The 16,217-nt window shown below is 37.1% G+C and overlaps 1 protein-coding gene across 4 annotated transcripts in view; it reads left to right on the forward strand.

Moving 5' to 3' along the window:
• PPP3CC (protein phosphatase 3 catalytic subunit gamma) overlaps nt 1-16,217 on the forward strand; it is a 69,785-nt gene that overhangs the window by 43,967 nt on the left and 9,601 nt on the right. For 2 of the 4 annotated variants that reach the window (XM_064482467.1, XM_064482466.1), the window contains exons 5-13: nt 4,595-4,740; nt 6,161-6,300; nt 7,676-7,753; nt 7,840-7,934; nt 11,573-11,698; nt 12,384-12,455; nt 13,931-13,957; nt 14,873-14,954; nt 15,558-15,655. In XM_064482467.1, the coding sequence (XP_064338537.1) occupies nt 4,595-4,740; nt 6,161-6,300; nt 7,676-7,753; nt 7,840-7,934; nt 11,573-11,698; nt 12,384-12,455; nt 13,931-13,957; nt 14,873-14,954; nt 15,558-15,655 (864 nt within the window). The remainder of the gene's footprint in view (nt 1-4,594; nt 4,741-6,160; nt 6,301-7,675; nt 7,754-7,839; nt 7,935-11,572; nt 11,699-12,383; nt 12,456-13,930; nt 13,958-14,872; nt 14,955-15,557; nt 15,656-16,217) is intronic. The other 2 variants (XM_031442235.2, XM_031442234.2) reach the window with 1 other exon arrangement.

Consider the following 16,217-nt stretch of genomic DNA (forward strand, 5'->3'; position numbering starts at 1 on the left):
CATTGTTTTTCTAAGCCAGATATTGGGGTGTTCATCATTACACCTCTATTTCTTTACCTGGGGAAACTAAATAATGCCTGTCAAGCAGTTAACAAAGGCCCTGGAATGCTAAGTATTTAGCAATAGGTAAGTAATGAAGAGAGCCGTGTGTGGATGTCCCTTTGAATTAAGATTCAGGTTTTTTTTCTCTATTTTTTCAGAGTTCTTTTTTTGATTAGTATAATTGGTTCAGACTGTTTTTAGAGGATGGAACAGCGCATTTGGGAAGTAGTTTAAGTGTCTTATTTTCCACAGAGCACTTTTTTATCTCAGGTTTTTATTTGCTTTTCATATGCTGTAATTTAGTTAAACCAGGTTTCTTTCTTTTTCACTTATCTGCCAAGATTCTCCTGTTTCATTCTAATTCTGTATCTGAAATGTAAATAAATCTTGGAACAAACACACAAATTCATGTACGATTTCAGATTTTATTCCTATGTAAGGGAAGGAGCATGTGTGCTGCTTTACATGCGTGTTTTACTGATCTCTCTTAAAGGGCCACTGTGGCATTTAGAATCAACACCTTATAATTACTGCCAACTTATGCTTAGTTTCAAATTGTGCAGCTGCACTTGTGTTAATATTTCTAAGGGGAGCAGGTGGAGGCTTTTCTTTTCTTATATCAATTTTTAAAGTGCTTTATATTACAGAGCTTTTTAAAAATATTTCTTTCAAATCCAGAGATAATTTGAGTAGCAAAGTATAATGTTAATTTTTGACATTTTTATCTTTGCAAAAACATTTCTTTCTTGTTATATATTTGAAAAGCAAGAAACCTGGTGCTTTTATGATTCCATCTCATAGCTCTGGGTCCAAATTTCTAAAGTAAGTTAATTTTTTGTTTCCAAGAGCCGTTTTTTGATGTGTAGTTAAATAACTTACTAACAGGTACCAGAAGCTCCTGTAATTTTGCTAATGAAAACAGTATTGTTATGACAGATTGATTTTTTAATAAATATTGTTTGTCCTTGTTCATTACTTATAGTAGCATTGTTTGTAGCAGCAAGAGATTTGCATGGTTAGATTGTGGCATATCCATAAGACAAAATATTATATAGATATTATAAAAAATTACAAAGCTCTTCATATAACAGTGTGGCATTATCTCCAAAATATGTTATTTTGTTGCAAAAAGCAAGTGAAAATACTGTACATATGCTACATTTATGTAAAAAAAAGAAGAGGATGTTGTGAAAAGGGAGTAAGTGTCCATAGCTGCATGTGTGTGTATAGAATATCTTTGTAAAGACACCTGGGAAACTAGTAATACTGACTGCCTGCAGAGAGGGGGAGGAGGTACCATATACCTTTTTGCAGCTTTTGAATTTTGAACCATGTAAATGTAGCACCTTTTTTAAAAAATAATGAAAGTAAATGAAAAGTAAAACAAATATGTAATCACCGTTTAGACCAGTTCATTGTTTCTTGAAAATAGTGCTGACTCTCAAAATTATTTTCAAAGAATATTGTTGAAAATTTTGTTTGTTGATGTTACATTATTGATACTTGTTAGGACTTGTCTCAGTGTGATCCTATGCCTGAGGTGCGTGTTTCCTTTACCATAGAAATAGTTGTTTTATGGGACATACCTTAAAATGTGTCAGGAAAATAAAACACTTGAGTCAGCTAGCTTAACCTTTGGTCATTATATATATATATTTAGATTCTCCTACTAAATAATTTAATTTAAAAACAACCTTGTAGGGAGAGTATAGCTTAGCATGAAGTGCGTGCTTAGCGTGCACGAGGTCCTGGGTTCCATCCCCAGTACCTCCATTAAAAACAAACAAATAAATAAACCTAATTACCTGCCCCCCCCATTTTTTTTTTAATCAAAATTTAAAAAAACAACCACCCAGCCATTGGGAGGAGTGTTGCATTATGTTAAGAGCATGAACGGGTTCACGTTCCAGCTCTGCCACTTCCTGGCTCACAGCTTTGGACTAGTGAGCCCAGTTTCCTCAGCTGTTTAATGAAGGAAGCGATAGTACCTACTTCACAGGGTTTCTGTGAGGATAAAATACGGTAATTCTATTGGTTAACACTTACATAGTACCTTGTAATGTAGGTGGGTGTTATTGTTAGGCCTGTTTTATAGAAGAAGAAGTAAAAGCATAAGAGAGTTAAGAAGTTTATCCAAAGTCCTATACGAGTAAGTGGTGGAGCTGAGGTTGGAGTCCAGGCAGTCAGGCTCCAGACTCCCGTCCACCGTGCTGAACACTTAACTCACTGATGGCACAGGTACATTGTGAGCCTTCAACAAATTTCAACAGTAAAGGTAATATAATAATAAGTGTTACTGTACAAAGATTATATACCGATCATGGAAAATAACAGCTAAACTAAGTCATCTTCAGTCTAACCCCTCAGAAAATAAAAATGTTGGTACGTATTCATAAACTAAGAAAATAAAAGTGGTAACATTTTGTAACCTGTTTTGATTGTGTGTTAATATAACATAAACTTCTTTTTGCTTAATTTTATTTGTGACCTTTTCTAATTTACAAAAAGGATAAAGACACTGTATTACTCACCATCTGTCTCCAGACTTGGCATTCTTTTGGAAGTATACTAAGGAATTCCTTTGAGTCATTCTTAGGGTTGAAAGGCATTTTATTAATCTAAAACAGTGTTTGGAGCATGAATTAATAAGTAATTAAAATTCCTGCCTACATGCAACCTTGGGACTCTTACAAAGGAATTCCTTATTGATGTTGGCAACAGAGGGAACTCTGGCTCCGTGAATTTTCAGGAGAAAAAGTCAATCACTGGCTACAAATGAAATGGGCTTTTTCCTTGATTGTTTTCCTTCAGCACACTTTATGACCAATGCTGGATCTACTTTTGAAATAGCCAAACATAGTGTTTAAATACAAAGTAGAATTTAAGGATGTAATTGCAAGGAGATACAAAGATGCGGAAGATATGGCTCTTATTAATTTAGATGTCGTAGAAGAGTTAACATATATTGTGAAATAGATGCTCTTAACTGCTGTCATGATAATTCAGAATGCTCTAAAAGTTTCTTAAGGAACCCACAGGCTCCCTTAATGCCCTCAAATCCTGATTAGTATTGGCAGTAAAGAGACAGTCTTTACCTTCAGGAATGGAAAGCCTTATAACCTCAAGTGTGGTCCACTGGTTACAACTTCCCTTTAGGGATCTCTCTCGAGTCATTCCTGCTACAGACGTACTGCACTCTGACCCAAATCTGGACCCATCACCCTTTACTTTATTCCCCAAAGCCTTGCCAAGACCAGGCTCTGATACTTGAACATGTCTTTTCTAAAAGCTTGGAGATTACAAGAAGGAAACATACACAGAAATAATTACCAACCAGATTGTCTGACTCACTTTCTGTAGCTTTGTTCTCTGGGTCCAGTAGGCTTTGTCTCATCTTCACAAAATCTTGGAAGAGGAGAAGGAGCTCACAGTTGTCTAGGGCTGCCTGCCTATAGGCCTGCCTTCTGGCCTTTCCCAACGTGCACCTCCTAGCACAGCTTGACTTTCTGAACTCCAAGGCCAATGAAGAAGAAAATGTGTCCTTTCTCTCTAAACTAAAGCCATCTTCCAGTTAACTATCATTCCATGACCTGTTCTTTCTGGATAGTGGAAACCCAACCCCCCCACCCACTGGAGCATTTCCTTGTTCTGTAGTCCCAGTGTGACAAGCACATCAAGATACAGTTCACTGAGATGAACATTTTTATATAAAATAGAATCAGAGCATAATTTGCTTAAAGACCTTCAAAATCATGAGCAAAAATATCATTGACCTTTTATTGATGACTCCTAAGACTTGTTTCTATATATATATCTTCACCACCACCAGGAGGGCGTTTTAGACCCCACAAAATAGTCAAACTCACAAGAGTACCACGGGGCATGTTTGGCGTCCATCCTAGAAGAGTCCAGCCCAGGAAGGGCAGTACCAGACATCCCTTTTCAGTGGAGCAGCCCTCACAGGAGTGCATACAGCCATCTGGAGGTTTTCTGCCGTCTGCCTCCCTTTTCCCCACCCTCACCTAGTCACAGTACAGGTGCAAGCAAGCAGTATCCACACTGGGCAGATCAGGGAGCCACTCTGCCTTAGAAGCCTGATGTGTCACAAGTGCCAGTAACTCTTGGTGTCACAAGTGCCAGTAACTCTTGTAGAAGCTTTACTGGCACAGCTTCCAGGGTCCCACAGGGACATGCCTTAGGAGTCATTGCACTGAGAGAAGCCCAAAGCTATAGGTTCCGCCAGGTAATTGGGTCATTTCTACCATAAGCATTGTTGCCTAATAACACAGCTGACATTCACCTTATCAGGTTTCCAGGACAGCAGAGCTAGAAAGTTAATCCAAGGTCACACTTGTTTTTAGAAAAGGAGAGAGATTTTGTTTGCCCTTTATCCACAAATTCTCAAAAATACCTTTACAAAGAGGATTGTGTTTTCCAACTTGTCTGAAATAAATGGTCTTGAAGTAGCTTCATGATCATCTGGCCTGTATCTTTTTTCATGTATGATAAATTGTAACTTTTCCTCCTCTGCCTGTTTTTCCTTTTTTGATAGGTCGAATCAAATATTCTGAACAGGTGTACGATGCATGTATGGATACATTTGACTGTCTTCCTCTTGCCGCCCTCTTAAACCAGCAGTTTCTGTGTGTACACGGAGGGATGTCACCTGAAATTACCTGTTTAGATGACATTCGGAAAGTAAGTAATCTTTCAATAGTCTCATGGAGTAAATATATTTTAAATTTTGTTTTGTATTGCAGTCAACTAATATGTCTATTGCTGAAAATTTTTAAATACAGACAATTAAAAGTAAGAAAATGGAAATCACCTGTGATCTTGTTATTGGTCAATAACTACTATTAACATTTTCCTATATATCGTCCAGAAAATGTCTGTCATCTTTAATGAAATCTGTGCTTTTACCAACTAGAAACATGACATTTTTTGAGTATAGCCCTGAAACTTTGAATTATGTAACAGTGAGAAAGGAAGGATTCTGGTCCCTACCCTGCCATTAATTGTGTAACCTTACCAAATCACTTAACCTCAGATTTTCTTCTGTGTGAAATGAGGAAGTTGGAATGGATGGTCTGAGGACTCTTTCTAGCTCTAAAATCCATTGGCTTTGATACTTCAGATGATAGAATTTAATTGCTGCACTTGCCTTGCTTGGTAATTATTATTTTCAGGATTCTGTATCTTCATGATTGAAAAAAGATGATCAGTCTTTTTTCACTCGTGTTGTACTTTACCATCTTCTCTTCTCTATCTTTGTATTTCTTACCTCTCTCTATATGTGCTGAAACTGAAGAGTTTTCTGTCTGTGAAACTGTTTTCTCTGAGTTAAAGTTGCTCCCCTCAGTAAGAGGGTGCGCCTGTACGCACTGCCTTTTCTGCCGCCTTATTGTCATTAAATAACCAGCGTTTCTTTTACATAGTAAATCTTGAATTTTATAATTCCGAATCAGTTATATTAATACAAAGCTCCCCTTTCACTTGGTAGAAGTTCTCTTCTTGATAGTCAGCTATTCTACTTACTTGTTTCCCCTTGGTTTTCATGTTTTTAACCAAAGCAGCTGTGACTAAAGGCTTAAGTTAATAACTTTTGTTGAAAGCCGTTTGCAACAGAAAACTAGCATTATTTAAAATAAAGAAATCTCCATTGGAATGAGGTAAACAATGAACAGAACCATTGCGAAACCCTTCCTGCTCTCATGGTAACGCTGGCTCACTGAGGCAATTGAAATAAACTTTGGGGGGGGGTCTCTCTAATTAATAGTATATTTCTATAGTGATTTCACATTCAAGTTAAATGAGCACTGCTTTTAGGATTAGGATGGAAGGCAGTCCTTTTCTATAGTATGGTTAGATGGCAGGGATATTTATACAAATTTATTACCAAAAAATAATTAAAATTGTGCATCTAAATTTGTTAAGTGTTCATTTTCTCCCTAAAGGAAAATACTTTAGGGGCTTACCACTCCCTCTCCTAATACATTCTTGTGGGTGGAAGGGTGGGGTGTTTTTTCTGTTGTTGTTGTTTCTTGACCCATACCAGTTTCCAAAAGCTCTTTTGCTTTCATGATTTTTCTTCTTTTGGCTTTTGCGTGTCTTCTAGTTAGACAGGTTTAAAGAACCTCCAGCCTTTGGACCAGTGTGTGACCTGCTTTGGTCTGATCCCTCCGAGGATTACGGCAGTGAAAAGACCTTGGAACACTATACCCACAACACGGTCCGGGGGTGCTCGTATTTTTACAGGTAAGCTAATCCTCAGTTAGAACATTAGAAAAGGAAATTGTAATATATTTTATCAAGTTATTTTTAAATGTGTTTTATATCTTGAATTTATGTAGTTCAGAGACTTCTATTTAATTTTTTGATTAATAGAAGGCAGAAATCTTGTTTATTTGTTTGTTTTTACATTCTATGAATTACTATTCCCTAATAAGTGTATATACTGAACAGGATTGAGCAGAACATCTTGCAGTGCTTCAATGTTGTTGTCTGACTCAAATGATCTAGATTATTTGTTCTCAAACATCATCTCTTGAGTATTTTAAAAATAAAGATTTCTTGGCTCTTCCCGCAGAGATTCTGATTCAGTAAGCCCGCGATAAGGGAATCCTGTTATTTTTCAGAAAGCTCTCCAGCTTTTGGTATAGGAAAAGATATAAAAAGAACAGGACATTGTGAACTAAGCCTAGGACATTTCCTGGAAGTTCGTTGTTGTCTTAAATCTCATATGTGAGCTTTCATTGTGCTTTGCCTCTCCAAAACAGGGAGATTCAGAAGTTTGAAGCCTAATTTTTTTTTTTTTTGATTCTGGTATTTTACTCTGATAAATAATATCTGTATTTAGTACCCCCAAATCTCTGTTAATTGCCTAAGATAATACATTCATTAAATGAAATTCACACAGTGGGGAGGCTTTAGCTCAAACAGGTAGAGCACATGCTTAGCATGCACGAGGTCCTGGGTTCAATTCCCAGTAGGGGGAAAAAAAGAACTAAACTAAACTAGTAACCTCTACCCCCCTCAAAAAAAAAGAGAGGAAAAAAAATGAAATTCATACACAAAAAGAAGCTTCAATTTTGCCATAGTTTTAACATTCTTCTAAGTACCTTTTTCCATTTCTTTCTGCCAACTTTAGCAGTGACTAATATGATAAAATCATTCAAATGTTACTTCTCTTTACATTGTTTAAAATAAAGAACATAAGGCTTTTTGATTTTAGAAGTAGAACTTCTGCATCAAGGGCCACAGCCATTTATAATTGAGAGTTGTTGTCAAGCCGACCGCCATAAAAATTGTACCAATTTGTATTGTGTTAAAAATAACAGTTTTGGTGTTTTATTATTATTGTTATGGGTTAAGAAAAAAATTAAAAGGTAGGGGAGCTCTGTTTCTGTCCTAGGATTGTCTGTTACTGTGTACTTGATCTGGAACGAGGTTTATCAGTGACATAGAAAAACAAGAGTGATTAGTGCAAAGCTATTACTAAGAACTCAGTGGTAATGAAAACCTATCATTTTGAAACAAATTCAACTCATTTCATCTTGACTTTTCCCCTTCCTCCTACTGAAAAGCCAAGTGTTTTAATTCTGGGGTTATGTCCTCTAATTTTCTTTTTCAGTTACCCTGCAGTTTGTGAATTTTTGCAGAACAATAATTTGTTGTCTATAATCAGAGCCCATGAAGCGCAAGACGCTGGGTAAGTCGTGTTAAAACTGAGCCAGACAGCACTGCGGAGTGTTTGCCTTTAGTGCCGAGATAGATGGGCTGTCTTCTCTCTTCCAGGTATCGAATGTACAGGAAGAGCCAAACGACGGGTTTTCCATCACTCATAACAATTTTCTCTGCCCCCAACTACCTAGATGTCTATAACAATAAAGGTAAAGGAGACCAGCAATATTTGAGTTTGTGAGTAAATGTGGGCTCTAGTTTAATCATATGTATGTGCATAGGTTTTTTTTTAACATGTAGAAAGTAAGGAAACAAAGGCCAAGAAACTTAGAATTTAGGCTGCTGCTTGGTTTTCATCTCCTAAGGATCATATAGGTCTGATTTGTACTATATACTATTTACAATATAAGAAGAATGAATTACTTCAGGTTCAAGTTAGAGCAGTCAGCATAAATGATTGGTTTTGGTGAATTTACTTTATTTATAATAGTACCTCAATAAAATATCACCATTTGGTGTTTTAATGCTTGTGAGTTATTAAGCTATTTTTGCTGTTCTTGAGAAATGGTACAGGTAGAATGAATACTATACAAAAGTCAGAAGAATCTTCATTTTAGTCCAAGCCCTGCCAGAAATGAATAGTGTGACTTTAGGTAAGTCACATAATCTTTCTTAACCTCAGTTTCCCATAGTAAAAAAGAAAATTGAATATACACATACCTCTTGATCCATAAATTCTACTCTTGAACCTTAATTTTAGTCTAAAGTCTTTTTTTAAATTTAACTTTTATGGATTCCTAGTTCATAAGTTTTGTGTCAGAGCAGTGGTCTACCTTAAAAACTTCTGTAACATACCTCCATAACTATTTTCTTGTTTATAAAGTATGACTGTAAAATAATAGAACTTTTAAACAAACATGCCAGAATGAATATATCCAAGTGAGCGTTGCCCCTTCAAAATAGTTACCTTGGGAGCTTATACACTTATTCCAACAATGCTGCCATTGTTCAAAACATTTGTGGAACTCCTCTCTTGGCATTGCCTTCAGAGTCTGCGACATATTCTTTTGATTATCCTCAATGATGGGAAATCTTCGTCCTCTGAGGGTGGATTTGATTTTTGGAACAGCCAAAAGTCACTTGGAGTCAAGACTGATGAATAAGGTGAGTGATCAAGCTAGACGGCACCACTTGGGGTCAGAAACAAGGTATGATTATAAGGTAATGAGACTGGTTTTTCTTGTGTTGCTTATAAAATGGCCCTGGAGGCAATTCCAAAAGAGGAGTTCCAAAAACATTTTGAGTAATGTCAGCATTTTTGGGTTAAATATGTGGTAAGGCAGCAAGGTATACTGATCAGCGCACTACGCTAGGAGTCAGAAGTCCTAGTCTAGTCCTGCTTCACTTTTAAATTCACAGATCACAGGATACTTAACCTCTCTGCACACACCCGTTTATCTTTAGCTGTCGTATAGGGTTGTTGAAGATAACTTAGAATAATCAAAATGAGTATTAAAGGCATTGGCCAAACTATAAATTGCTACTATAACATTTTACTGTTCTTGTGCCTGGTGTGATTACATCAAAGGACCACCCTCATCTGCTCTGTAAGGTCTGGTGTGTTTGTAGCTGGTGGTTTCTTAAGTCTCATTACTTTATAGTCGTATCTTGTGTACGCAGCTGGGGAGAGAGGTTTCAAGAGGTCCGCGGTGTACTTACTTCCTCCACTTCAGAGTAACTAGGGAATGACACGTCTCATCTCAGTCTGATTTGAATCAGTTACCTCTGGATGTCCTTAGTCACCTGCTGTCCATTTTTAAAAAGGCATTTCTTTGACTTAAATTCTTCTTCAGGCTTATATTTTCTCTTTGCTTCTCATCATTCTTTTCTGAGTCTTAGCTATCTCACAGTGCCCTACTTTCCGCTAACTCCATTCTTTCTCATTTCCTGTTTCCTAATATTTCCAGTATATTAGAGACTTAGTTTTTGTTCTTGTTTCCTCCCTTATGATTGGTACGTGCCACTTGTGTTGTTAAGCTTCCTCAAGGAGAGGTAGTGTCCCTGGTCCTCATATTTGTGATGAAGACTTTCCCTTTTTACTCCCTTTTTCAGCCTTACTATTAAGAGTGTCTTCTGACTGCCCAGTGTGCTAAGCTGAAACACGTCCTCTAAATCAGCAGTCCCTTCACAAGCTTACTAACTGCCAGCTCGTTCTCTGCCTTGTTCTGATCTGGTCTTATCCTTGATTACTCCTGTAGTAAACTTTTGCAGTCCCAGTGCATTCTGAGTTTTTTGTTGGCTCTGACACAACTGGTAACGGGCTTTACCTTGAAACAATCTTATTTTCCTTGGTTGTTGCTAAAGCTTTGGGGGGTGGGGGAAGGAAGAAAATGTGGCATCTGAAATAACTCTGGTGGTTTTCAATTATTCCCCACACAAGTACCTCTTTTCTTGAAAGAGACAACTCTAGCCCCCTTTCCTTCTTCTCTGTCTTCTGCTGTTGCTTCTCTTTCTAGCGTTTTCTTTAGACTTCCTGGTACCAACAGGCATTCTTAGTTCTACTGGTTACGTGAAAGACCTTTAGGTCATGATTTATAAAGGTCTCTATTCCTATTTTTATGTCCACTTCCCACCTCTTTTTCTTGTGTAGGTTGAGGAGATTGTTGAATATTTATAGATTTATCTAACCTAAGTAAAATACTTATACATGAAAATAATGGGATATACACATTATACCCAGTGTTAGGTCTTAAAAAGCTGAAGATCCTACTTTCATATATTTTATTTATAATCTATGATGCCTTTTAGACATTCAGTGACCTAAATTTTGAGAATACAGGACTATCCTACAATAAACAAAGAAACAGGAGCCAGGAGATGACTGATATCTGTCATACCCTGTTCTATTTATGATCATAGTAAGAATACTTAGGAGAATAATACAAACCACATTGCATTGCTGGTGAAGACTAAGGGATTGGATTTTTAAATGTTTTAAATATAAAGGAAGTCAGTTTAGCAGCAAAGTATATGTGCAATATATATATATGAACTCGGTAATATTAACATTTATAGAGTGTGAGCAATATACTGACTAGGTATAGGAAAGATGGGCAGTTTTTTTTTACATATTGTGTGCAGAGATGGTTTCATCTACTTTTGAACCGTGTTTTAGGTTGCTCCAGGTTTACCATCTGTCTGTATTCCCCCACTATGACTTAATAACTGCTATGTTATAAACCCCTAGAAAGTTTATAAAATCTTTGGCTCTAGCTAATGGCTAGCAAAACAGGATGTGTCCATTTAATGAGCATGTTTGCCCTCAAAGGAAAGTTGTAATCGTAACCATTTGGCCTATAAAGGGAAATTATGATGAAGTTTTTCTTACGTGGAATCTGAGATTTCTGTAGATAGTTACTGTGTAAGACCCTTTGAAGTTTCAGAGCTTAGCTTTTTTACTTCTATTATCTGAGCTTCAGATAACTTTGTTCCTTGGGATAATTCCTTAAAAAAAAAAAAAAAGAAGAACCATATAGCAGGCTTTAAGATTTAGCATCTGCCCTTAAATACTGAGTCCTGAATTTACAAATGGAAAGTAAGTTCCTGAATCCTGTGTAGTAGGTACACAGCTTTACAAAGCCTACCAGTTGCAGGGGGGACGGTAGCTCAGTGGCAGAGCGCATGCCTAGCATGCTCGAGGTCCTGGGTTCCATCCCCAGTACCTCCATTAAAAACAAATAAATAAATAAACCTAACTACCTCCCCCTCAAAAAGAAAAAGAAGAAAAGGCATACCATTGCTGTGTCACGTTCCTCTGTGCCAGATTTTCCTCCTTTTTCCGTTTTAGCTGCTGTGTTAAAATATGAGAACAATGTCATGAATATCAGGCAGTTTAACTGTTCTCCGCATCCCTACTGGCTTCCGAACTTTATGGACGTTTTCACGTGGTCTTTGCCTTTTGTTGGGGAAAAAGGTAAGAGAACTAAAGTGTCTGGACCGTCAGTTGCCCTAGTAATTAGTGACTGAGCGGAGCACCCTTTTATATTTGCGTGAGCCCCCAGGGGTTCAGAATGTTTCTCTTAAAGTTTTCAGAAATGTGTCCTATTTTTCATTGTTCTTTACAAAGATTTTTAAATGCCAGTTATTTGGTTTATAAATTATAATTCTAGTTGATTATGCTTTTCGTATTCTAAATATCAATTTAAAAAATAAAATAAGTATCAATTTCAAATAACTGTCCTACTATGACCAAGATGTTAAAATAACATAAGTAACAAGAAAATAAATAACCATTCCTTCAGTGATTTCTTCAGCGATAAAGAGATTTAAATAGAGTATGTTGTCTACAGTTTCACTTGTGCAGCTGTACAAAGAAGCTGTGAGACACAAAGTAAGCCTGTTGTACATAGGCCTGGGGGCTTAACTTCTTTGTAAAATGGGAAGACTCCAGATTTAACTATAATCGCCCTAAAAAAATCTGTATAAACCTGAAGGTCTGCATTTAATGCTACTCTTTCTAACTACTCTGAATAGCAAAATGACAAATCACTTTTATCTATGTTTATTTAACACATATGCTTATTTGCATATCCACATCATTTTAGAGAAAGTACCTTATTAATTATATAAATTTTGGGTTATTTTGTCTTATCATCTAGTCACAGAGATGCTGGTTAACATTCTCAACATATGCTCAGATGATGAATTGATTTCTGATGATGAAATTGAAGGTAAATTTGCCTTTTCCTCCTTTGAACTAGGAACAAAGACGTTTTGGTTTTGGTTTTAGTTTGTTTTGAAAAGCTTTCTTTGTCTTATTAAGAAAGGGTTGTGTTCATTATAGAAAAATAAAATTTCAAAAATTCAGGAAACCATAAATAAGAAAAAAAGCAAAAAAGGGATTTCAATAAAAGTCAGGAGAATTATTTTCTCTGGGAAGAGGAAGGCTCTAATTATTAGGAGGGGCCCAAGGAGGGCATCTGGGGTGCTGGCAAGGTTCTGCTTATTGGCCTGACTGCTTATATGGCCATTTGCTTTTTAATAAATCATTCAGTTATACGTTCATTTTGTGTACCTTTCTGTATGTTTATCACACTTTACAATAAAAGTTTTTTAAAGAGTTATAAATCTTCAAAAATATGGAGATTTTGTAGGAATTTTGGAAGCTGAAAAACAAATGAATTAGTGTTACTGACTTGGCTGATTCAAGAAAGCTGAAGAACACTGAGTTCCAGCACAGAATCCTCAAAAAGCAAAAGAACTGGTAGCCTACACCAGTTACTAGAATTGGGGTCTGTGGGTTGGGGGCAGGAGGGAGATGGGCACTGAGCTAAAGTAAGTAGACCAGGTGAAGGTAGTTTGAAAGGTAGTTAAAGTTCCAGCTGCTTCTTCTCCAAGACTGGAGGCTAACCTCTCAAAAGTGTACACCAAAGAATTTCTGGGCTGGAGATACAATTGAGGGCAATACTTTGCCAGAAACAGGTGAATTAAGTGTCGTGTGCATTCTCAGTACGGATACAGAGAATTCCCCAACAGAGGCCCATCCTGGTCACTTTGTGTTTGTAAAGCTCCAAGTCAACAGTCCAGTCCACACGCCAACTCTGAGAGCTTTCTAGTCCCTCATTCTGGATCATGAGCAGACACCGAGGATTATTGGACTCCTCAGGGAAGTCTCTAAGAGAGACAACAACAAAACCAGCCAAAAGCAACTTGAATGAACTTGAGATTCTGAGGAAATATAAAATTTTAAAAAGGAAAAGCTATAATATCTCCAGAAAGATATGGGAAGATATTGAACCCATCACAGAAAAACATGGTGTTCTTTTTAAGAGATTTGCAAGGTGTTCATTCTGTCCTTTGTTTTTGTTCCTTGTTTTCAGCATTATTTCTTCCACGAATAATCTTTTTCTTTGTCTAGTTTTACTTTTGTGATCTGTGGGGGTGGAATATGTTGGATAATAATGGATGTGAATTAATGTAAAATTAGAAACTTCTAAAAAATTAGAGAAATAACTGCCAAGAAATCTGTAACTTAATTTTCTGTCATGAAACCAAGAATGTCTCTTCTGAGCTGATAAAGATAATAGCCTGCTTCTCTCATTGCATTTCACTTTGATTTTTTTCCTCTCTTCCATGCAAACTTAAATTTCTCTTCCCATATTTCTATTTTCATCTCCTTGTTTCTTGGTGTCTCTTCTCCCTGAAGATCACTACATTTCAAGCTATCAGAAAGGTATCTGACCAAAATGTGCTAACAAGCTCAACACTCGCTGTCTGTCCTACCACAGTCTATTAATTAGACTTTTTGAGTTGTAGTTGAATAATTTCAGACAGGCTCTCCATCCTCCCTTTCTGTTTCAATGTATGTGTTTTCTCTGGACCCTGCTATATGATCCTGCAGGATATTGAGAGCTGAGGGGCGAGGAAGGAGAGGCCATGTTTCTTTTTCTGACTTTTGAATGCGGTCACCTGATGCATGCCTGGACCTTGGCTTCTCCTGTGTGAGCTGTTTCCTGAATCTTAGATGAGAAAAGGACATGAAGTCTTACGTTAACTTTTTTGATGTCGCTTTGTGAAATACCTTACGCATCATCCTAATTTGTCCTGCGCAGTTGTCCGTGGTAGGCGCTAACTCACCAGTCTGTAAGTGAGGATTACAGAATGAAAGCAGCTCTCACTAAGTTCAGGAGTGCGAGCTGTGTATTGTGTTTACATGCACAAGACAGCTGCTCAAGTCATCACTTGCCATTTGGCAGGCCAAACCCTGCATCCTGAGGTGGCCCACAGCATTCTCAAAAGAGATCTTTACTGTAACAGCTATTTTTGTTTATATGTATGTATTTCATTCTTCACCGTGTTCCACATTTCAGAACCACAAATAAGTTCCTCCTTTTCATAGATCCACCCAGTTTGTCCTTTTTGTGGCCCCCTCCATTTTTTACTTCATCTCTTTTTTTCTCTCTTGGTGTTTTTTTCCCATAGAACTTCTTGGGCTTTTTGTTTGTTTAAACAAACTTTGGCTTTGATTTCTTTTTTTTTTTTTTTTAACAACAGTTTCTTTAACCTAGAAAGTCACTTCATCCTGCCTTTGTTTAAACTAACCTGCTAACACATTCCTTTAACTCACTGATTCTTTGTATTCTCTAAGGAGGCACTACGGTTCGGAAGGAGGTCATCAAGAATAAAATCAGAGCCATTGGGAAGATGGCACGGGTCTTTTCAATTCTTCGGTAAGGATGAGTCTGTCTTAACATTTTGAGGGTAATTTAGAAGTTGACTTCAGAACTTTTTTTTTAGAATTGGAATTTGGTATTAAAACTGTAGGTTCTTTGGGTTGAATCCAGATTGAATCAGACCTACATGTTAAAGTGACTAGAAACTGTTCTGGCAATCATTTCTTGGGTGTGAGCTTAGATGCAGTGTAGTCAGTGTCGTGAGTAGGTGCGGGTTCTGGAGCCAGATTGCCTGTGTTCACGTCCTGGAAGTCCATCTTCTTACCTGTGTGATCTTGAGCCTCGTTTGCCTTGTCTGAGAAGAGAGATTATAGCAGGATCTGCCTTACAAGGTTATTGGGAAGATTAAACAGGATAATATATGGAAAACTTCAGAACAGCACCTGCTACAAGGTGCCTCAAATTGAAAAGCACCTCGCTAATTGTTTACATTGGAATATTTACAGAAAGCATCCCTTTCTTTGGGTCAGGGGAGGGATAGGGAGAGGAAAACCTGTCCTCCATCTCTGTGCATCTTTTCTTAACTTCCTTCCAGTGTCTTCGAGTTCCTGAGTGGTAGACACACTGGCATTAACCCAGGGCTTTGATCTTCCTTTGCAGGGAAGAGAGTGAGAGTGTGCTGACTCTCAAGGGCCTGACTCCTACGGGTACACTCCCTTTGGGTGTCCTCTCAGGAGGAAAGCAGACTATTGAGACAGGTGAGTAGGAGAAATGCTCCTTTCGTGGAAGATGCGCTCCCAATTACCTAGCAATGGAAATTTAGGGCTTCTTTCAATAGATGGTACTAGAACAATTGAACATCCATCTCTAGGGGAAAAATGACTCTTGATCCTTCTTTCCATACACAAAAACTAAATCAAAATGAATTATAACTTAAATGTAAAAGGTAAAACAGAAAAACTCCCAGAAGAAAGCATGGAAAGTAAACACTGGGGTATAGTGTCCTTAAATATGATGTAAAAAGCACTAACTTTAAAAGGAAAAAATTAATAAATGAATTTCATTAAAATTAAGAATGTCTATTCATAAAAATTCATGATTAGGGAAGGGAAAAGGCAAACCATAAACAGGAGAAGATTTTTGCAGTACATATATCTGACAAAGGACTTATATTCAGAATATATAAAGAACTACAACTCAATAAGAAAAACACAACCAACCAACCAATTTTTTTTTAAATGATTAAAAGATTTTAACAGGTACTTCACAAAAGAGAATATCAAGATGGCCAAAAAGCATATGAAAAGATGCTTAAAACCG

Source organism: Camelus dromedarius, chromosome 36, assembly GCF_036321535.1.
Source record: "Camelus dromedarius isolate mCamDro1 chromosome 36, mCamDro1.pat, whole genome shotgun sequence".
NCBI classification, from domain to species: Eukaryota; Metazoa; Chordata; class Mammalia; order Artiodactyla; family Camelidae; genus Camelus; species Camelus dromedarius.